Source organism: Notolabrus celidotus, chromosome 1 (assembly GCF_009762535.1).
Source record: "Notolabrus celidotus isolate fNotCel1 chromosome 1, fNotCel1.pri, whole genome shotgun sequence".
Classification (NCBI taxonomy): Eukaryota; Metazoa; Chordata; class Actinopteri; order Labriformes; family Labridae; genus Notolabrus; species Notolabrus celidotus.
The window spans coordinates 25,885,880-25,910,330 of NC_048272.1; the positions used below are offsets into that span (position 1 = coordinate 25,885,880).

The window sequence follows — 24,451 nt, forward strand, 5'->3', positions numbered from 1 at the left end:
TCTATTGATTTTAGCCTCAGACAGAAGCCTTTAGATGCAGGAAGCAGCTGCTGAAAACAACAATCCTTCAGAGTCTTCATGAAGGAACAACAGAAACTCACAGTGCCATAATATTTGTTTCAGTCAAAAGTTGTTTTAGTGCATATTATAAATGTATAAGTCTCTGGCTCCAATGAGTCACAAAAACAAGGGGTGCGTTTGACTGTCACAAAAGGAGAACAACAGATACTTTGTTTGACTGAGATTAATTTCTCCTTAACTTTTCTTTGCAGATTTCCTTTAGCCTCAATTTCCTCCAGAGTGGTCTCTGACTGCTGACCTGATTTCCTCAGGCACGTTCCAGAACTTCAGGGCTTTTACTGTATATTATCGGTCACTAGTTTTCAGTAACTCAGGAACACATAAAAGACCTCTTCCCGAGGATCTCAGACCGAGCACTGGCTCAAATGTCACCATGAGGTCAGAAAAGTAGCATGGAGAGGGGCCATGAATGGTCTGCAGTAAGATCTTAAAATCCATTCTAAACTATACTGTGAGCTAGTACAGAGAGGTTAAACCAGGCATAACTCTTCTTAGTTCTAGTTAAAAGACTGTCCGCTGAGTTCTGTTCAATGTGAGGCAGATTTGAAGATTTTTTGGCAGAAGCAGGTGAAGAAGCTGTTGCAATAGTCAAGGTGTGAGGAGAGGAAGGCATGTGAAATGGTCTCTGTGTCTTTGAAAGATAAAATAGATTGGATCTTTGCAATGTTTAATGTCTATAATTAATGCTTATCATAAGGTATCTGCATAAAAGTGTAGCTGACAATCCACTTTAAAGGGATTTTTTTTTTGAGTGGGGTTTTGTGAGTTTTATGTCACTAGTAATTGTACTAGCCACAACAGAAGCCTGTCAGCTCGGCCCCTGTAAGGAGAAACTCCAGGGAGAAACAGAATGCAAGCTAGGCCACGGTTTTCAGCAGACAGGGTCTGTTCTGCAATGTAATTTAGCCCATTTTGAAAGAATCTGACCCGGGCACTCATAAAGGTTTAGGTGCATGCTCTATTGGAATTTTTTTCAGCTCTTTACTTTGCCACCAGAATGCCCATTTGTTTATGCACTATTTGTGGACGCAACACAGACATGTTCTTGTGCATGCAGCGCACTGATCAGCTGTTCAGGTCTGCAGGCTTCAAAGAGACAAAAAAGGATGTATTGTCCTCATTGCTAAATGCAGGCCACACCTGAAAAGTTGGTTACTGCTCCTAGTGGACATTTACAATATAAAGTAGAAACATGGATCTGCAGCTATAAACCTGAAAGATATTACTATGGAAGCCATCTGGGACATCTTGATACATCTGCAATACATGCTTTTAAATTGATAATGTGAGGTCAAAGTTACACCATTTGCACACTCAGCAGCAACTACTGACACTGTGTACTATGAGTCTAAACATCATGAATAACTCACTCTATAAAGTAGACCTCTCCGTTCTCGGTGTAGGCCATCTCCCAGTTGTCAGGCAGAGGTCCCAGTGGGTCCTCCGGGGGAGGATGGCTCAGGTGAGGGTTTGACTGCTGTGTGCTCTCCGTGGTGGCCGTTGGTGAGGGGGTTGTCCCTATGTAGGGAGGTTCACTCTGACGGGGGATGTAGGGGCGCACTGAGTGATGAATCTCGTCTAATTCACTGGAGTCTCCTGGAGAATTTAAGGCAAATAGGACTTGGTGTTAAGAACATGTTGTTTAGAATCAAAACACTTTCAAAAGCACACACATTACCAGACAGAATTTAAAAAGAACAAAAAGGGCACTTGCAGAAAATATTTCTTCAGTTGTCTTTAAAACTCCCTGGTTGGGAGCTAAATTTTCAGAGCATTACATGTCCAGCAACAGCTGCTAACAGGACTAATTGTAATGAATGGATACATTTCTTAGGTTTACAGAAAGATGTACAAGGTCAGCAGCCTATTTTTTTGTTTGATTTTCAAAAATATTTACTGCTCAACATGATTAAAAGAAGATTTTTTTTCAAATCTTTCAGGTACAAACAGTTTAAGACATTTAAAAAAAGGCTCAATATGTCGCAAGCAGCCCTTACAAGAATTTTTCAAATCTTCCACACCTGAGAATTTGATGTGATGTAATTGGGATATTTCCACCTATCCCTAACTACTTCTGACAGCCATAAAACATTTCCTTCAGTTCGGACTGCTAAGTGGGCAGTTCACACCACAAAGCATGAAATGTGAAGTGCTATCACCTAGCTTCCTTCTACCTCCTTTTCACACCTACACTACACTCACACCCTCAGAGCTCACACAATCACAGATGGCAAATAAACAACTTTTGGTCCCACTCTTATAAAAACACATGGCTGAAACAGCTTCAGCTCTGAGTCAACCTCCTCAAAGTGCCTACTGACCTACTAACACAGTGGAATAGAAATTACAAATTAGTGCAATAATCAAGTATTCACAAATATCACTGAGAGGGCTTTAAAATAGTTTACATGCCAGCAATCAACATTAAAAATATTTTAAATTAGTCGAATTATAAAAAGTTTCTGGTTCACAAAACCCAAACAACCCATAGAATAGCAATAATAATAGCAATAATGAGAAAGATGAAGGATGCTCAGACTTCCAGTCTGCTTCCTGCAGCCAGATGGCACTATTTTACATTTTTGCCTGCATAGATACAGGCAGACGTAGTCAAACCCAGAGACCACTTACTCACCAATCAAAGACGCTCTTGTACTCTGCAGCCCCTCACCACACAAAAGTGCTCTCTCTGCATCTCTCTCTCTCTCTCTCCCTCTCTAACTCCTTTGTGCTCTTTCTCCTATTTCTTCATTATCTGAGCCTATCCTCCTTCACAAAACACAGTCCTCTCTTCCTTCTTTGTCTCTGTTCAAACCCTTTTAGACATGCCCAGTTTGCCCCTTCTAAGCCCTTCCTTCTTTCTGCCTCATGTCCCGCTACCTCGTCTCCACCTTCAACCACACCCACTTTATCTACCTCAGTCCTCAGCTCAGGGTTCTCTCTTTCAAACAGAGCTGCAGACTGCAGAGTCACAGTCTGGTGTCAAACTCCAAACTAAACAGAGCACAGCATATTGTCAGGTTCATGTTATGATCGATTCTGGGAGCAACTGTGTGCGTGTGTCTGTCTGACTGACTTCACTTTTGTTTGTTTTAAAGGTGTCTGCTCCAGCTGAAGCAGCTGTATGTTTTGCAGAACAAGGAATTAACATGCAAGTACAGTTAGTGTAGTATATAATATGAACGCTTTAATAACTGTAGTCAGCTGTAAAACAGCAGTACAAGGTTTTGAGGAGATGGACAAACCTGTCAACAACTGTGAATGATTGAGACTAGCTAGCCTGTACAGACTGTGTTTGTCAAAGCCAAATGTGGTGAATCATTCTGGCTGTCGCCTGTGCACAGAGGCCAAATTTGAATTAGTTTGGAGAAAAATACCAGCTTTGGAGCCTTATCCAGCTTAGTATTTTGTATCCACATAAAAATATATATTGTGTTTTAATCCATTGGAGACGGACTCCTGTTTACACCTGCCTCAAATTTTGTTTGAAATGAGTCTTGAGTGACTGCTACGTATTAGATTTTGCTTCCCCTCTCACATAGTGAAAGTGTTAGGAAGGAAAAAAACACTTCTGGGTTTAGCAAAAAACACGAAAGGACTTTTCAATACCCGCATTTATATTCAGACTTTAGAAGATTGTCTAATGTGATTGCAACTAAAAAAAGCTTACTTTACCTACAATAAATGTTGAATAAGGCTTTAAAAGATGCCTGACTATAGCTTTTTTCTTTTTTTTTACTAAATTATAGAAAATTGGATGTAGCCAATCAATATTGCCTTGTCATAAAGCAGGGGGACTTTAATGAAATAAAAAACAGAGCAGCAGAGGTCCAGAAATTACTAGATCCCACATTGCCCAAATTGCGACACATTTACCCTTGTTAGTCTCACTAGTAGTGAGAATGTCACAGAGGTGTCATAGTGGAACCAAGTGGGACCTACTGCTGTGCCGGTAACAGATGTGGTAACAGAGGCAGTAACAGAGACGTATGTATGTGAAACTCCTGCTGAATGTTTACATCTCGTGCCTCTGTAATGCAATGAAAATTCCGTGACTGGGACACCAATGTTACGCCCTCAGGGGATCAGTACAAAAGTACAAAGGTGTGAGGATGACGGAGTATCATGACAGCACCTTTGCAGACCCATGATATAAAAGGGCTCACACCTGGTAAATGTCTACTCTTTGTTTAAACGTAATCAGAGTGGCTAACATGGAAAACTTTCTATCGCTTATTTGTTGTCAGTAAATCTGAGCAGAGGTAACATGATATCATTAAGGTTATTTCTACAATGTCACTAAAAATGTATCAACATATCATTGTGGTTCACTAAACCGAGTAATAACTAGTGTGTAAGTCACCTCTTTAAACATATGACTGTATTCATAAAGCTTCCTGGTACAAACAGTTGCCATTAATGAAAAAGTTTGAAGAAAATCAAAGATTTTATTCAGGTTAAAAAAAAAGGAAAATATGTAAATGAAAAGCTACCTCTGCATCTTCAATAGACAGCTAGGCCAGGTACAGTCTATGAGTGGGAAACACTGCTAATTATCAACACGTGAAGAGACAACTGTGAAAGTAGGCATGTGTTTTCAAACACTGTGTTGACTTTTTACTTTTAAAGTATGGCTTAGAATTAATTAAAGAGAGATTATTACATAAAGTGCTCATAGTTACTCAATGTTTGACCGGATTCTACAGTATGCAGAGGCTGATCAATATCACTGCCCTTCTGTGAGAGTCATCACTTAGATAGCATTTGTATTTATGCTCTCTGTTTCTTTTCTGGATAAACTAATCATAACTTAAAAATGATAAAAATATGTCAAACCTAGGAGCAGGGTCAACTGCCCTTTCTCACTAAGATAAAACTTTCTGTCCTTCTCTTGCTCTGAGTCCCTTTTGAGAATGTCCCATAAGCCCCCCTCATGCCAGGACTCCTTGCTACAGTTGTTTAAGCTACGTTAGGAGCATGGCCATTTAAACCATTTAGTTAGCCATTAAGTTTGTTTTTTTTGGTACTTTTTGGAACAGAGAAAGTTAAATATGCCAATACAAAAGATACTTCTTCTTATCTTTATGACATTTTGTGCTTTGGTCATATAATGCTCATGCAGCCATCAGTAATATATCACAGTTGACTGATCTCAAGCATTAGCTCAACCTGTGAGGACATGCATCAATTCCACTATCCTCTCTTTATCTGTCTTCTGTCTTTATATGCCTTCTCCTCCCTCCTTGGCCTCCTGCCCCCTGTACGTACCTGTAAAGCTACTGTTCATGTCCGGGAGGTCCTCGTCGTCCTCCAGCTGCTGCACTCCAGGCCCTATTCCAGCATTGTGCATGTCATTGTAGGACTTGGTGCGTCGGGGTGTGGATGGCTGCGAGCCCGGCAGGCTACCACTGAGCCCGTCTGGCAGTGGGGCATCACCGCCGCTACCGCTATTGCTAATCACTTTCCCACCGGGGGGCTGCACCGGTGGCTTGGGCGTCCCATAATAGTTACCTAGGCAACGGAGAAGAAGGCAGGGAGGAGGGATTAAAAAAAAAGACAGAGACAAGAAAGGCATTTTAGTAGGAGGGTTAGAGAGAAGGGGGGGCAAGGGGATTTTGTGCGTGTGTGTGTGTGTGTTGAAGGGGGTTAATTCTAGCCTTTGTATGCAAATGGAGAGGCTGACCCTTTGTGGGAAAATGTGAATTCTTGAAGAACCACATCTCAAATTGTTGAACTAAACTGTGCTTTAACTTTCCAACTCCTGGATCTTTTACTCAAACGGTCCCTCTCACAACCAATGTTTGACAGATTTTCACTCAAAATATAATGTCATACTGTTAGCTGCAGATATTTTGGGTTCCATTTAATGTCTCAGAATTATTTGTATTTGCAAATCATAAAAGTGGATGTTTTTTTCGAGTAGTTTACACAACTGTTTGAACACATGAAGTGAAGCGGTTCGAAGCCAAATGTTCTCCAGAGCCAGAAGGCCATTTCACCTACACTGACCGTTTGAGCCAATTTCATGCCAAATCACTTCAGGTACATCAAAAGACATCTGAACTCAAAGCCTGATTTTCATAAGAAAAGTTTGCGTTAGAAAAATAACTTTGCAATCCAGGTGGACACATTTCAGTCAGAAGATAAAACTGGCCTTTCTGGCACGCCAGATTAAGAAGATCAAAGTTATTTTTTTTCAGGACATTGTCAAGGACTGCATCCCATTCAGTCATACCTAAGCTATTAGTTAAGTAGTTTGTATTTGAAAATTGTTCAGTAGTAGTCTTAATAATTTTTAGTATTAAAAGGTGACATATCATGCAAAATTGACTTTTTAATGGTTCTCTACCTGAAATATGTTTCCCTGGCATGTCTACAAACCCCCCGAGAATGAAAAAAATCCATTCTGACCCTGTTTTGATTTCTACACCTTTCTGTAAATGTGTGTGAAACGAGCCGTTTCAGACTTCCGTGTTTTTGTTACGTAACAACAATATCCGGTCTGTCACGGAGTCAGAGCTCGGAGCTTGTTCAGCCCATAGACTGTATAAAATACAACTCAACCCCTCCTCCATTTTTCATTCCCTGCACAAATGTGTGGTAACAAGGAGCTTAGGAGGGAGGCATGCTAGTTGTAGGCTGACTTAATAAACACAGAGGTCGGTTTTACTCCCCACGTCTGCAGATTTGAAGATCTAGTGGATGATTTTTATTTATCATGGATAAGTGCTAGCGCTAGTTAGCATAGCTACATAGCTACATGTCGTGGCTGTAGCTGTGTACCAAGACACACGTCGACATACTGACAAATAAAACAACAAGAAACACAGAATCTGTGACCAATCGTTCAGAAAAGGTCCCGCTGCCTTTCTGGCAGAGGTCGGTTTTACTCCCCACGTCTGCAGATTAGAAGATCTAGTGGATGATTTTTATTTATCATGGATAAGTTCTAGCGCTAGTTAGCATAGCCACATAGCTACATGTTCGTAGCTGTGTACCAAGACACACGTCGACATACTGATAAATAAAACAACAAGAAACACTAAATCTGTGACCAATCGTTCAGAAAGGTCCTGCTACAGGCGCCTCTCCGTCAGGATCAGATTCTGTATCAGATTCAGAGGGTTTAAGTAACGTGATCTCTGAGCAGCCGTGTATATTCAGCCAACATGTAAACATTAGATCAACGTGCTGGACAGCCGAGGCACATCCACTTCCTGAGGGGGCGTGGTCAGAGAGAAAACAGAGTGTTCTGAGGAGGACTGAAGAAGAGGGCTTTTCAGGCATGCCAAAATCTGATTTCAAAGTGTTTTTTTGAGCATAAACTTTAAAGACATGTTTTGGGGACCTCTTAGACCAATATATATTGATGAAAAAAGCGTGATATGTCATCTTTAAGGCTTTTTTAGTCACATTGGTATTTAGCGCAAAAACAACATTCATGCACCCTGCCATTTAAACTACACCTCAGAGTCCTTGAAGTGATAAAACACCATTTAAAAAAAGACATGTTTTCGTTAGATCATGTTGTAAATTGAATAATGATCAAATATAACTTATTTGTCTTTGGACCAATGCCATCTTTCCAGACTGACTAATCAGGCCACAAAACAACCCTGAGACCAATTTTGCAAGATTAGTCCATTTAAAATGTACTACTTCTTTATTTTAAGCTTCTTTTTTTTTGTAGTTTTTGGTGGTTGGCAGAAAACAAGATGGCACACTCCTCAAGTGATCATGCTTCTTTTCAAAAGACACCTTTCTTTTGAACATGTTGATAACTTTAAAGTTGAAAGAGGTCTCTGATCCCTTCCACACTGTTGTGAGGGGGAATGACGGCATGTTGCTGCCAGTCAGAGGTGGCCTTGTTGCTTCCCCTGTCTTCATAGACAGAGATAAATCCATTGTTATGGAACACTGAACAAGCTAAGTGGACACTGCGGAGACTTAATTAAACATTATCTGACTGAATGGATGTGATATGGATGGATGCAGTGTTGTTGTGTGCAGTCCTTCCAGTGTACCAGTCATGTCTCTTATTTAACAGCCAAACTAGAGTGTTGTGTGCTGTATGTGACACATAACATGTGGCATGTAGGGTTTTAAGGTTTCATCCAATCACTGACATGACTATTTTGTTGTTGTTGTCTAGAGCTGGAGGCTGTTGCAAAGCAGATATGGTTGCAGCAGCTAGGAAGCAGCATTAATGCGAGAACAATATGGTTGATTTATTGGATAGCTGTGATATTAGTCTGGTTGCTAACCCATTAAGATCATATTATGACCCAAACACGCTGACCTGACCTAAAACATGTGTCTGGTTTTGTGTCTGTGTCACAGTGTGTCTGACAACCCAAAAACAATTCAACCAACACTAACCGCAGCTACTGACAGCTCCTTGTACCTTGTTGAGTTGAATATCTAACATCCACAAAATACATTTTTCATGGATACACTTTTATGATGTTTTAACATTAAAGGTAAATACGATACACTGACAGCAACCTTTCCAATTGAATTCCAATGAATTAACTTTTGGATTCTTCTTTTTCTTAACTTTTCTTGTCAATGTCTACCTTAGCTTCTGTTATCCCAAAAGTCTTAGAGCTACGTTCAGTTTCCCCCAAAGACATGAGGGCAACATGTTGTTAAGGGGGAGAATATTGAGGAGAGAATTTGTAGACAATGAATCTGATGTTTTGTATAGGGTTTCCTTTCATTTGATTATTGAAAGTTAATGCAAACAGAGCACAGAATGAGGAATGTTTCTTGACTTAAACTTAATCAGGCCAGTGACGTATGGAGAAAAAAAATTACATTAAATAATATTTTGAAATCCTAATAAAAAACTAAACTAGTATGCATTCCCAGGAACTCCCTCTGTGTTTCAACAACTGTGTAAACTCCACAAACACCGTTATGTTCAGCCGAAAGTTTGAGGACCTTTGAAAAGTACTACCCCCAAAGCAGGGGCTTTTCAGGGGAAGATTAACTACCCCTGAACTACGTTTAGACCCTGGTTGCTCCGGTCGAAACGCATGTAGTTCAGGGGTGAAGTCCCTAGTTCCGGGGTAAAGTTCCTGCAGTCGAAAAACGCCTTTACAAAGACTGAACCAATAAGTTGTCTAAAGCAGGGGGTGGACTTGTTTTAAGCACTGGCTAGAGCTAGAGAGGAGACATGGTTCCCTCTTCCTCTGCCGCCAGGTGAACAACCTGTCCAGAAGAAGGCTGAGAGGCACTGGCTGGTGGTACAGCAATTTAAGCTTGCACACATGTCCAAAGTCAGGGGCAATGACTCTCATGAAGAGCTAGTGAAAGTATCCAGTACATTTGTGTTATTAGAAGTTATTACAGGGCTGTGTTTAATACTTGATCTTCAATTGAATTATTGATAGCAGACTATTACAGTCCAAATTATTTAGAATGAGTTATTCTTATAATTACATTTTTTTTTCTCATGCTCACTCTAGATCATTTTACTGGAGATCATAAACTTTCAACATGTACACAAGCTTCCTTCTCCTCGTCAGGTTTGAAGAGTTGCCAAATTTCTAGTAGAAGAAACACAAAATGCACTCAACTGTATGTGGGATTTTTGTTTTTTAAATGTACCTTCATATGTTCCAATCTCTAATAAAGTCCCACTTTTCTCCAACTTCAGGAAGTCCTCCACTGAGAGAAAGTTGTAGTCCACCCCAGAAACTTCTCCGTCTCTTGGGGCACGGGTTGTACCTAGAAATCAGAGACAGGGTGAGAGTTAGCAACCAACATGAACAACAGGTAATACATCTGAAGATCCTCACTGACAGAATCGAACTACGTTTTATCTTGACTCCTTTGATTGACTCAGAAAATGTAGAATGTCTGTGATGTAGCATTTACTTATGAATACTGGTTCAAGAAAATAATGAGAACGCATTTTCCAGAGGAAGATGATCCATTGATGCTATGATCTGCCCTCACACAAGGATGGAGTGTGAGGTATCATAGTAGCACCTCAGTGGGATCTGGCCATATGTGATGGGGAAAAGTGTGTGTGTGTGTGTGTTTGAATGTGTGTGTGTGGCTTGGCATGAAATGTGTGGGATTGTAGCACCTCTCCTTAATGACTGCCGCCAGTTGGCCGGTGTGGCATCAGAGGTAAACAGCTTTACAGAAGACACAAAAGACAAACTATCTTCTGTTTCTTTCTACACAATTTGCTCTCTGTGTTCCCTTTAATATTTTATCTTTACCTGACTCGTGCACATTACTACTTTTGTCTGACTGCTTCTTTTTTTTCTTTTGATATCTCTTAAGTCTCTATTACTTTGAATCCAAGCACAAAAGAAAATGATTCTATCAGAGGCTTAAAAACGGTATAAATTTAAGCATCTAGACAGTTCCGGCTCATGGCACATTATCTTTCTCATCTTGCTCATTCTTACAGACATCTGCTTTCTGACAACAGAGGGCTTTCCCTCCTTTGCTACCTTCTCTCTCTTCCATCTCTTGATCTATCTGTCTTATCTCCCAATCACTACGTCTCCAGTGGGTTGGTAAGCAATAAGCTGGTAAAAATAGATATGTGGGGATAGGGGGAGAGACTCCCACTGCAGCCATGTTCTGTGACACTGGTGATAAATCACAGATGTGTGGATCCTAACTCAAGCAAGCATGCATTACTCACACCCAAGCATACAGTGCATGTAGGAAGACACGCATGTCGGAGCACTAAATCTCTAACACAAATAATTCTTGACAAGCATTACCCAGCTTCCCAATCAGGGTATTCCTCCATGTGATCTCAAGATTCAAAGGTTTTTATTGTCAATTTTCACAAAGTAATACAAGAAAATAGAGATGGTGTTTCTCTCTTCCAACTCTTAAATAGCAAAAATTGAAATATAAAATACATTAAAATTATAATAAAATTCAGTTAAAAACAGCCTATATTAAAATCCATAACTAAGATCAAAGAATGTCTAACTTTATGATATAACTGAGCATTATCACAGTACTACTTGACCATTTCCCTCTGTTGTTGTCTTTCTTTTTATTTACATTCATGTTATAAATGATGTCATTGTCACAATTCACTGCCTTTATCACTTTGAATACAATATTCCCTGTTGTTATCATACGGAGATCCATTCTGAGGTGGGGTGGGTTGGGGTGGGTGTCGCCATACCTTCTTTTTTCTTTTTTTCTTTGTTTTACTTTATGATATGCCTTGTCTTATCCCATACAGTTTATATTTCATTGTGCTGCATATCTTTAAAAACAATAAAAAATTTGATCGCAAAAAATAAATAGCCTATTTACACAGTGCAGGTAGTGCAGTGCCGTGACAGTTTAAAAATGGACAAGGTAGATAATAGTGCAAATGATATTAAGGTTCAGACAGTATTGGAGATATGTAAATGGTTTAATAATGGTTTCTCTGTTATAGAATACTGCAAAGGGGGCACACAAAGAAGGCAAATCTTCCCCTCCATTAGTAGCACTCACACTGAGGAGTCCAAACTCCCATTTCTGAGACCAGACACTCAAGCAGCAAGAGGAAATTAACTTAAAGTCAAACAAATCGCCACTGAAATCTCTCACAGTTTGCTCAATCCAAGGCATTCTTTTACAGAATGTCGACCTTGGAGAGTTCTCAGTCGAGCCCGAACGTTCAGCCGACTGTCAGTTTACTTCCTTACTTCCCGCACAAAGGCGCCCATTGATTCCACTCCATTTGGATGATGCTGCTCTTAGAAACCCAAATAGGAAGTGGAATTGTGACCGGTGTTTTAAAGTGGATAGAAAAGCAGAGCCTTGGCTTGGACCCAGGGGTAAGACACTGTCAACGCTATAGGCCTGATTAATTCAATACACAAAAGCCCCATTGAGCAAGCTGTGAAATAGAGTGAGAAAGACAGACAGGTTGGGGAAGAGAGTTGAGCATTGAGATGCCTAGAGTTAAGATTGGATGAATGGAATGACAGCTATTCTGGATTATGACTTTCAAAATGCAAGGCAGTAGAAGGAGTGAGATTACCAAATTTGAGGGTTAGCATAATCTGGCACATGCAATGAAGCCTTGGAGATTTGCTATGAGGGTGTTCATCTAGCACTGCCTGGCTTGCGGCTTAACGGCTACAACATTGCAATCAACTGAGATAGATTGCACAAAAAAAAAATCATCATTAGCATTTCAAGTCGATGAACAGAGTAAAAAGTGTTGAGGTATTGGCAGCAGCTCAGGGAGCTCAGAGCCACCACTGCTGCATCAACACACAGGCAAGCACCTCCAAAAAAGCAGCAGCAAATGTGCTGCAATCTTTAACTTTCAAACAAAGAACACATTATCCAGGACTTCATGTTCTAAAATATAAAACAACAAAGGTAAGAAAAAACTAAAGTAATTTGTGTCTTCATGCATCATGCTACAGGGTCTCTGCTGTTGCTAGGGACAACTCAGGAAGGAGAGGATAGAGAGAGAGAGGGAAGCTACGTGGGGAAGTTTGTTCCCCGGGGATGACGCACTACTTCACGTGATACCCTCTGGATTTCCCACTACCTTTTCCCTTCCATGACAGATTCATGAAGAACCACAGAGGACTGACTCAGAGGTCATGATTAAGCATAAACATGAATATACATGAAAACTACGTTGGCTTATCCAAACACTTGAAACTTGGCAGCATCTACATTTTCAAAACATTGGGCACAGACCTCCAGAGTCCTTAAATGGCAGAAAGTATCTGCTGAATGTCACAAAAGACTTGAGCACTAATGGTATTTGCTGATTTTGGCATTCATAATAGGTAACGCCAAAGGTTAGTGACACAAATATGAAGCTATTAGCATTTTTGATGGCTACATTTTTGCACATTAAGACCAACTGCTTCATGTTCATGGTACTCAACATTATCTTTGGTGCTGTCCTCCCCTCTCTAGTCAGTGCTGTCTCTTCACACAGATGAGGGCACAGTGATGAGCCACCTTTTGCCCCCAGCGACCAAGCAGAGGGTTGACTCAGATACTAAAAGTCACACAGGAGTCATATGCCCAGTGAGTGTGTGAATGCAAAACATGCTTTGGCTTGTAATGCATGGCACAAATTAAAAAGAGGGTTTGGAAGGTAACACCTTGTGTTATAATCAGCAGCTGTCAACCCCCCTGTCAGCTAGCACACACACACACACACACACACACACACACACACACACACACACACACACACACACACACACACACACACACACACACACACACACACACACACACACACACACACACACACACACATTACTGACAATGGGGGTGAGGTGCATGACCAACAAATGGCATGGTCCGGGGCTAAACTGGAGCTGTGGGTGGAGGGTAATCACTTAATGGAGCTTTATGCAACCATCTCCTCTGAAAGACACACACACACAAACACACACGCAAAACCTCACACATTTTCATTACCATAACACACTGTCCTGTCTATGCTTCCAGCCACCTATGGTGACCAGATTAGACCCCCGCAGTGAGATGAACAACTTACAGTTCATCACCTCTGAACTGTATCTTCAGTTACCCAACACTAAGCAGGCTGCAGTCACTCAGGCCTGATCATAATATAGCATTACCACAAGAGTGAACAACAGGATGGACCATGTTACCGCACCACAGTGTTCAGAGCAAATGTCTCCCCTACAGATGGAGCAGTAGCATCCTTATACTGTTCATAGTATGAGTAGAGTAAGTCTAGAATTGAAAATTACAAATTACAGTTTTTTTCAGACTGAAATTCAAATGTTCAAGTGTTAATGCAGCATGAATAGACGCTAGGTCAGTAATAGCTTCGGATGAGGCCCAAATGACACAGTGAGAGTGAGACCAGCAAAACAATGACAGGGATCGTATTGTTGTCAATCAGCTGCTTTGGGGTAAAGCCTGGCTGAGATTTTTTAGGCCAATACAGACACTAATAGTATTGTAAAAATATATATAAATATTACTGTTATGACTTATCAGATATATAGAACATTTGTAATGTCTTTTCAGTGAGGCTTGGTTACAAATACCAAACTGTCTATTTAAAGGTAATCAACCAGCTGCTTTCCATAACAAGGTCAGCTATAATGAGGGACCCTATAAAAAATATCAAGCTAGTTATACATTGTTTAAAAATTCTAGTGCTGACTGGGATCTGCCTGGCTCTACATGCAAGTCCCGACAGCAGTGAGGGAGTATGTGGGGGGCAGAGGGTCCTGAAATATTTCCGAAATAACCTAAATGTTTGTGCACTGCATTGTTTGTTCTTAAAATAACAAAGCGTATATGACTGGGAAAAAAAAACACACAACTAACGACACATCATAATGGCTGATAAAACCACAACGTTACCAGATAAAACCATAGACTGAATAATTAATGGACGTAGTACCCTTGACGTCACCCATCTGTTCTGAAGTGCTGTTTTGAAGCCAATCGACGGCGGCAGCCATATTGGTAATGCTGAACACAACCTAACTTCCGTCGAGCTACTGTTAGGTAAAGAGGCGGGCTTTGAGCCTCCTAGCCAACAGCTACAGTGTTCCCGTCTGTCAGTCAAGTCAGTCATGTCCTTATTTGGGCAATACTCAGATGGGCCCAGTACTCAGATGGGATTATTCCAATAATCATATAAAAGTTCACAGTGACTATCGACTTCAGGATGTTCTCTTACAATAATATAATTTCTGTGCTTGTTCTCTACATTCAACAGTTATGTCACAGTCACCAGAGACATCTCCAAGACCTTCACACTGTACAGGTTTGTGTGCTCAGCCTGTTTCTTCCCCAGCCTGGACCCTTAAGCTTAATGAAGGGCAATAACTGCAGGCCATCCAGGACTTCCAAAGACAACTGTGAGGAGGCATGGTTCTGAATTAATATGAAATGCATGTGCAGTGGACAATAGAAAACGTGACACAGGTTCTCCAGTTTTCCATTAATGAGATGTGTATCTCCAAAAGTATTTTGTATTAGCACAGACACTCATAACTCAAACCATGTATCCATTCCTTAGCATCTGGTAGGTGGTTTCATAGCCCTCTAGAAAGAATCCAAAAGCAGAGAAACTATCCATCCCCAGACTCTTCAGCTTCTGAACTCACAGACCTCCTTGCTTGAGTGTCTAACCCGTCTTCCAACTATGATCTCCATTTCCACATTGGTTCTCCCCTGTGCTTTAAGGGAAGCACTTGAAAAACCGAAACTCAGCAAAGACAGAGAAGCTAGAGCCGTTTCTTTGCAGTGTCACATCTGTGCATGATGCCAAAGGGTATGCATGTTTAAGTACTGGACTTACATGTGTATCATAAGCCTGCAAAGTGAGTGCACGGGGAAGCACTTTATATATCACCCATATTAAGTTGCTTTTAGAAGCCTTCGGTTGGGCATTTTTACTGTCACCATTGTGTTTTTTTGGAATAAGTGGCCGTTCTTGAGTTCAAAAAATGAAGTTGCTCCCTACCGGCTACGAGGAACTATGAAGGCACTTCCCCATTGTTAAAAGAAAATAAACCACCTATAACATGACTGTAAATTGAACTACAAAAAGCAAGCAAATACACAAATAAAAGCCAAGAAATATGCATAAATGAATAGACATCCAGTTTTCTAGCTTAAGGACAAACAACTATCATGTCAACATACTATTTTGTGTAGTAGTGCAACCAACAACATTTGCAAACACTCTTCTCATCCATCTAAACACGCTTCTCCTCTCATACATGTAGCACATGTCCTGTACTGTTTTAAATAAATCCTTCATTCAGTGACTTCTCACTCGTGACTATCCTCTTTCCTTAGTTTTGTAAATAACCAATGATAGCTTACGTTGCTTCAAAAGTTGTGCATGGAGGCTTTAAGGATTTCTTTGCCACTCTGACACGCAAGTCCAAAGCACAACACGAACCTACAAGGCCATAAATTAAATACTCCATATTTATTAAGATAAATAAATAAATAAATAAATACCTAAATATACAAATAAACTTCCTGAGATGTAAAATGGGCCAATGGTTTCCACAACTTTGCATCTTTTAGAAGCAAGTCTGGTCAGTATCTGGATGGACAAGATGCCTCATGAAGCCACTCAATTTACTGTACGCTGTTTTAGCATGTATTGACAATTTCCTTATAAATACAACAGGAGGGACACATTTTAAGAGAAGGTGGACTACACCAGGACAACATCAGAGTGAATATTCGATTGACATAGGTTGGTTAGCATGGAAAATGTCCATAAGGATGCTCATGTTGCTTTCCTGTCTTTAAGATGTAAAGTAACAAACTGTTTACATTTAACCATTAGCATTAGCAACATAGATTTAATTTCAAGGCTTGGATTTCATGGGATTCCTTCTAGCTGTCAAAAATGTATTAATGTATGTCTAAACATAGTGCTGTTGAACAGCCCATAGATGAATAGATTTCTAAAACCCTGCGTGATCCAAATTCCTATGAAAATCATTATTTGTCACAGAATTTAGCCATGCCAAATGCAAACAGCGATTGTTTCGATGCCACCTTGACCTTTGAATTGCCAATCAAAATGTTGAAGCATCCACACAGTATCTCAGGATTGGGTTTACCAACTACAGGGAGCATCCAGTTACACCATGAAGTCTTTCAAACCACAATCAATAAATGGAAGCAACTGGTCACAACCCACGCTCTGACCTTGGGCCTCCCAAGTTTGTCTACACGGTGACTCAGTTTACAGCGGATCAATATCCAATTCTTCTTTCATCTTTCCTTTGACTCAACCAAACAGAATCAACTTTTCTGTTCCAGGTTCATGATTCGGTTTGAGTAATTTATTAAAGACAATACTTTGATGATATGACATTTTAATATGTTGCCATATTGAATTATAAATAGTATAATTTTTTCCTCTGTATGAACAAAACTCATGTGTCACCTCCCTAGGGTTGCAAAATTTTGGGAATTTTCAAAGTTGGAAACTTTACATGAGAATTTACGGGAATAAACCAGGAATTTACTAAATTGAAGGTTGGCTCTTAATAGGGAACTTAAATATAGTTGGGAAAAATCTATTTTAGCATAATCCTGACTAAAACAACCAGATTTAATGCAAGTACAGTTGAATATCTATGGTATTCTTCAATCACATGCACATGGAATACTGCTTACTGCAGGACCATTGAGACCACGTCCCCTCCATGCACTTTTCATTGAACATCTTGTATGGGACTTTGTTGAGATTGCATTTGTGTTGATTTTTGAAAGGGTTGGGTTGGGGGGATGAGTAATATTTAACTCAACATTCATATTTTGGTCTTAAATGAAAAAAATGATTGTTCAATAAAATATTTAACACTCGAGAAAAGTTGTACTTACAAATAAATCAGTTTTAATTGTGTTATTTGGATGCATGTCTGCCTATAACAAAACCCAATATTTATGCTTGGATATGATACCTTTCCATTATATTCCCAGTTAATTCCCAGTATATTCCCATGAATTCCCATTAATTCCACTAATTTTCCATAATTTCCAATTTGGAATATTTCCAAAATTCCCGAGCTTAACTTCCCATGGAAATTTGCCGGAAATGTTCCACCCCTTTGCAACCCTACACCTCCCTAGTGGGATGTCTTGAAGTGACCAACTTCCTGCTCATTTAAAAATAAATTTAAATCCTGACTAACCAGTGTAAAGTTTGGACAACACCCAGAAAATACAAAATTTGAACAAATAATTGAACACGATGAAACATGAGATCCCAGAGTCTGCGGGTAAACCATTTCAAATTGTGGCTAGCATTAGCAGAGCTAGCACCACCATCATCCTTTGCTCTGATTGAATGGTTTTAAGCCAGTTTAACCAGACAGCCTACATACAACTTAGTCTCCAATATATAGCTCAAAATAAAAACTGCACTGTGCTTCGAGAGGCCTTTGTCATTGGTGCTTGTTCCAGGTGTAGAATAAAAAAACTTATAGAAACTTAAACACAACAAATAACCTGCATTTCAGACCTCCTATAATGATAAAAACAATTCATCTGTGTGCCACACTTGCACATCCGGTGCTTACTAGCAAGAATGTTTAATATTTTAGTAAACTTCGCACGTATCCCTACAAGCTAGAGCTCAACGATAGTGAGCCTTTAACTCTACCTTCTGGGTAATAAGCTGGAAATAAAAGCAGTCGGTCATCTCTCAATTAACACACCACACATAAAATCCTTTAGCAAACCATGTGGTTTTACAGTGGTAGACAGAAATAATCAATCTCTTCCAGATGGTCTTGATCTCTTTTGAAGGTCTTACACAGTAAGAGCATAGGAATTAGTTTCAGTCTGTTTCCTACTCAGCTAAAAATTCCTCACAGTAGCTTTAATATCTATAGATCTTCATCTATTCCTTCCTGAAGCGCAACATTCAGAAGCAGACAAATCTAAGCACTTCATCTATATTTGATAAACAGCAGACTATTTAAAGGGATAATTTGCCCTACCAGTGGCAGAATAAACTCAGACTAAGGTTGCTGACATTTGTGAAGGCAGAGGGTGACCCTAAGAATAGACTTGAGAAGACTGTGGCATTATAAAAATATCAAATCAAAATGACTACATTGTTCATTTACGCATCACTGAAACATCTTCCACAACACGCTAAAAGACTGAGAGGTAAACTCTCATCATTTCAATCGTACTAGATTTGTGAAGACATGACAAAAATGCTTGAAGGGAGAGAAACATATTTCAGCTTGGCAGCAACTGAGTTTCAATGACAGAGGGAAACACGTGGTATTAAAATAAGCCATCTTTTTTTAACACTGTGACATCAAGACACATGAAAAATGTAAAAGGAGGCTGTACAGGCATGCACACAGCCACAACCCTGCTCTAAAAATAACCATGTGTGAAAAATCTGTTTATTTCCTACGCTTACGTTCCCCCAGAGAAATAGAGCACCCCAAGCCCAAATATCCCCCACGGCCAGGCCCTGCATTTTATCTGTGACCTACATTTAACTCCCTCCACAAGGACAATGTTGGGCTCGACTTCTTGGACGATTGCAGGTTCAATGCTGGGTGCTGAGGAATTGTCTTGCTTGACGTCTTCATCTAATCCAGTTAAGAGAAGTTCAGCATCTGTCAGAAGTTCATCTTTCTCTTTTTGAATATCAGGCCTGGAATCTTGGACCACTTCAGGTTCAATGCTGGGAGCTAAGGAGAGATGTCGTTGGTCGTTTTCATCAGATCCAGTTAAGAGGAGAAGTTCAGCATCTGTAAGAAGTCCATCTCTCTCTTTTTGAATATCAGGTCTGGAATCTTGGACCACTTCAGGTTCAATGCAAGGAACTGAAGAGAGGTCTTTCTTGACGTCTTCATCTGATCCAGTTAAGAGGAGAAGATCAGCATCTGTCAGAAGTTCGTCTTTTTCTTTGTGAATATCAGGATTGACTGCTTGGACCACTTCGGGTTCAATGCTGGGATCCAAGGAGAGGTCTTTCTTGACGTCTTCATCTGGTCTGGTTAGGAGGAGAAGATCAGAATCCGTCAGAAGTTCATCTTTCTCTTTGTGAAAGTTGGGCCGGTCTTCTTGCACAACTTCAGGTTCAATGGGAGCTGAAGAGTTGTCTTGCTTGATGTCCCCATCCAATCTAGTCTGGAGGAGAAGATCAGCATCCTTTATGAGTTCCTCTTTCTCTTGATTAGGGTCCAAAGGTTTCTTGATTTCCAAAGGTTTAAGCCTTCCAGAGAAAAACACCTTTTTCATATTGGTACCACGCTTTCTTCTCTTTCTGCGGCCTCCATAACATCCACAAAACCTGAACATGACTTTTTCCTGGTCTCATCAAACAAAACAAGTGTCCCAATGTTTTCGTATGTCAGTTTCCTAACTTTGAAAAAAGCTATCAAAACAGAAAGCTATAGCAGATAAGTAAAGTTTCCGTATTTCTACCTTTCCTGGGATTTGCTTTTCCTTCTTGAATATGTCTTTGACAGACTAAACCCTTCGTGGCATTAAGTACAGGAATCATATGTAACAAGTTTCAGTGACTTTTTGTTTGCAGGACAAACTGGGAGGAACCTCTTTTCTGACCCCAGGGCTCCTTACACACTAAGGGAAGTATCACTGGATGATTGCTCCGCCCTAACCTTGAAAGGAACTATACATTAACCAGTGAGGAAAACACGGACAGGCTGATATGCTTATGCAGAGATAACAGCCTGAGGGGGATCAATACTGTATTAACAAGTTAAATAATTAAACATGATTAAGGCATGGCAAAATAAAGGTTTTTACCATACTAAAAATCCCCAAAACGGCAACTTAAGGTGGTGATATAATCTTTGTATGACTATTTTGCATGTATTAAAAAGACCTCTGTCTTAAAGTGACAGTCATCAGTGTTGATCACTTTCCAACTGTAACACAGACAAACTCCCACATGTTGGTGTGTCACTATTTTACACCAAATGAGATAAAAAGATGGCTCTGACATATTGCCAGTTAAAAGCTGGACATTGACACCCCTGTTACTCCTTGTCTGCAATGTGTAACACACAAACCCAGAGACAGAACAGTGGGCCGAAGTCATGCTGCCTTAAACCCCCCTTGGAGATAGTAACAGAGGCAGAATGGTGGCAATGTAATGGCCAAGTCGGCAGGGCGGAACAACGCTGTGTGAATCCTCATGTCTGCAAGTGTGTATGTGGCACCCTGCTGTGTGCTTGTTTCCAGCAAGCCGTACCTGTCCTGCTGCCGCAACACCATATTGCGATGTGTAAACTGGAACAACAATATTACGCCGTTGCAGGATTCATTGTGTAAGTACAAAGGCGTAGTGATGGTGTGACTTCATTATGGTTCTGTTGTGGAATTGAGAAGCAGCTAAAGACGGATTGGGTTCATGGCCTGGATGTCTTGACATGGTTTTGTCCATAGCACAGCTTTTTTCAGTTCAAGAAAAAATAAGCACTCTGCAGCATTTATCCGGCATAACAGCTTTTTTTTTTCACCAGTCACAAGCAGTTTCAGAAGTCTTGGCATCATTTAAAAAACACTGTTTTGGAATATTTCACAGCAACTCCACTTATTTTACCTCCATCGTGACCTGCTGAAGCTTAAAGGAACATTGTGCTCTGTCACCCAGCCAGTTAAACCTGGAATTACTTAACATCAGGAAGTCAACTGACTCAACCAAACAAGTTAGTCAGGCTCTTAAGAAAACACACCTACCCAAACACTGTGACATTTAAGATTTGCCTGAAAGCTTTGTTTTTAGAAACACATCCCCAAGCGAGGAAGACTGAGATATTTAAACAGGTTGGGTGTCGAGTCTGATCTTTTTAAAATAGTGAGACAGAGAGACTTGACTGTACTGAAACCATAACAGAATCTGAAACACCAAACAATCAAGGCAGGGTTTTTTCATCACAATCTATCTTTCCATTGGAGACAGGCCTTTAGAGTATGCCCACACTCCACCAACAGATACACAGACTTCAGTATGACCTAGATACAAATTGTCTTCAAAAGTCAGAGGGTTCAGAGAGACAATATTCACGGTAAGGTGGAAAAGACCTCTAATTTAGAGCCGTGTGGGTTCATTTCTTGGGGGAATTCCACTTGCAGAATTGTAAATACCACACAAACAAAAAACAAGGACGGAGAGGGATGATTTGTTTCAACATATTCACCACAGTTAACTGATCAGTGCCATGAGTGAAAAGTAGGCCATCATAAATGTGTTTGGCAATGATTCATTATCATAATTGTTCTATTAATAGGCCACGCTATTCTTATTCGGCTTGTGTGCTGGCATTCAGGTCATTCAGGACAGGAGTTATTTGAAAGAGTGCATTTTAAGTAGTTTGCAACTGACATGAAAACAATGGCTGCGCTCAGACTCTGACACTGCTCTGGGGAAATTTAGGCTTTTCTACAATGGTAGAGACACATGAATCATTGACAAACAAAGACTTGAATGTATGTGCTAGGTAAGAGAAGAAGCTGTTATCTGCAAGGCTTGACTAAAATTTTGATGAGCATGACCTAGTGAATAGCACAGGAAACCTGTGGTACTCACTCCCGTCTCCTCCATCTCTCCCTCCTGCTTCCATCACTCCTCCACTTTATTCTTTTCTCTCTGTTCATGTTTTCTTTGTTCCTTATTTTACTGTCATTTTGTTCCACTTCTTTAAATCTCTTACACTTGCAACTGTCTTTTAATCTTTAAGCCACAATTCATCTTCTTTGTCTTTCACAGAAAGAATTTGAAGAAAGTTAATACCACAGGCTCCCTGCCCAGCCTCTGTCTGCTCATTTGTGTTTTCTGTCTCTCCTACGTTTGGCAGTTTTGACATCTGCCTGTGTGGCCGGACACAACTGTTTCTGCTTTCTGGTTTGACTAGAGGACAACTTTGGTTTTGCTCAAGCCACTGAATGAGACCTACAAGAAGCCAAAGACCCCTATTTGCTGCAGTCATGGTGATGATGTCATGTAACCCAGAAAAATGCAAAAGAACCACTGCTTCATTCCTTTTGACCACCACTCTTATTGAAATTACTTATTTGACAAAACTGTTGATGTACAGTACAATAAGGGGTTTTTAAAATTTAACATCATTACAGCGGCAGCCTTTTTATATAGGAGAAAGAAAATCTAATGAAAATAATACTGAATTTGCTGCTGAGAAAAAATAATGTGTCCCGACAGCACAGATTTAGTACCAATAACAATAATCTATTCTTACAATACCATGGCTTGTTTTTTTTATGTTTACTGATATTTCCTACACACATCATTATTGTGGTGATGACAAGTTAAATGTTGATGATAATGGAAGGTCTTAAATTGTTTGGTTGCTTCATTGTAGTTGTTCCTTATTTTACAAAAAAATAAAAAAAAATAAACATAATTAAAAATTTTCTGCATTGCCTTTACACTGCTTGGCAGTACCTAAATCCAAATGGACTTGAAGCACTTTGTTACTCTTACTAATCATGTTTCCCTCTTGTCTAGATCTTTGCTTGTGTTGTTCTTGTTCTTGTATGTGCGTCGCTTTGGATAAAAGCGTCTGCTAAATGACGTTGTAACATGGTAACATTTTTGAATTTTTAAATGTGTAGTTTGTTCAAATCTGAGGGTAAGAAAGTTTAAGATTTAGAGAGCAAATATGCAGATATAAAATAATATTCTAAACTTAACAATTCTAGCTAAAATCACTTTTATTAACACAAAAACAAAGAATTACTCTGAATCAAATCTTCATTTGTTTTTTGTATGAAACCAAAAATAGAAAAACAGATAAATGTTTTTTAATATATTTTTTATCCAAAACTAAAATTTAAAAACAGATAACTATTTATTCCAACTTCCAACCTTCATTGTTTTTTTCAATGGACCATATCTCTACATGACGTCACGCTCAGGGTCGGTGCTGTTATATTGTTGTCATACCTACATGCTGTGTTCCAGGTTGTAAGTCAAGTAAACATCAATAATTTGACACTCTGGTCATTTCACAGCCCTTTGGTTGATAAGCAGCCACAAAGACAATGACTAGTGAAAATCAGGAGAGGTGCTAACGTTGATGTTGGTGTCTATTCTTACTTCCCATAAAATCTCCTTCAATACCATTGTGTTGTGAGCAGGTCTTACTTTCGACACTGGGGATATTAGCCGTTAGCCAGTTGCTATGTCTTATTAATCTTAGGAAAGTTAATTTGGCCATTTGTTCATTTGTAAAAGAATACTCAACTCGGTTTATGTCCCTAATGATGTAGGTAAACAACCAGTTCTAAAGGTGTGACCCTAATTACTTGCGACTTTAAGTGGAATGTTTAGGTGGTTGTTGTACTGACAGAATGAAAGTGGTTTATTTGTTTATTTCGACAAGGACAGTGTACAGCAATTTAGCTGTACCAGAGTTAGCTATTGGCTAATTTACATCTGTAATCCCTGGGCAGGAGACAGAGACAATGCCTCTGTTTGGCCATACATCACTTCGTTAACCAAGAGGCTGGAGAGTCTTCGTCAAGCCACTTGACCGTCAATCTCACTGGATTAACGCCAGAAGTCTATATGTCCATCATAAAGCTTCTGTCACAGATGTTGTGGATCACACTGTTAATGTGTGTATAGATCATATCATACAGGGCAGGCAGGGAAAAGAATCATATGTCCCCATAAGTGGCCTGATCATGCATCCCTAGTAAAAGCCAAGCAACAATATGACCCCCTCATTTTTTAAAGGGGAACTCAACATATTAAGCATCTCTTGTTATGGTGCAAGACTCATGACGGACTGTTCTTATTCAAGGCAAGACAAAGTAATGCAAGTTAATGTGCACCAAACAGAGCACAAGAACAAAGGGCATAAAG

At 39.9% G+C, this 24,451-nt stretch overlaps 1 protein-coding gene across 1 annotated transcript in view; it reads right to left on the bottom strand.

Annotated features, from left to right (window-relative positions):
- magi1b (membrane associated guanylate kinase, WW and PDZ domain containing 1b) overlaps window positions 1-24,451 on the bottom strand; it is a 168,498-nt gene that overhangs the window by 45,633 nt on the left and 98,414 nt on the right. Inside the window, 3 exon segments of the mRNA XM_034684800.1 lie at window positions 1,452-1,677; window positions 5,350-5,592; window positions 9,694-9,813. Coding sequence (XP_034540691.1) covers window positions 1,452-1,677; window positions 5,350-5,592; window positions 9,694-9,813 — 589 coding nt within the window.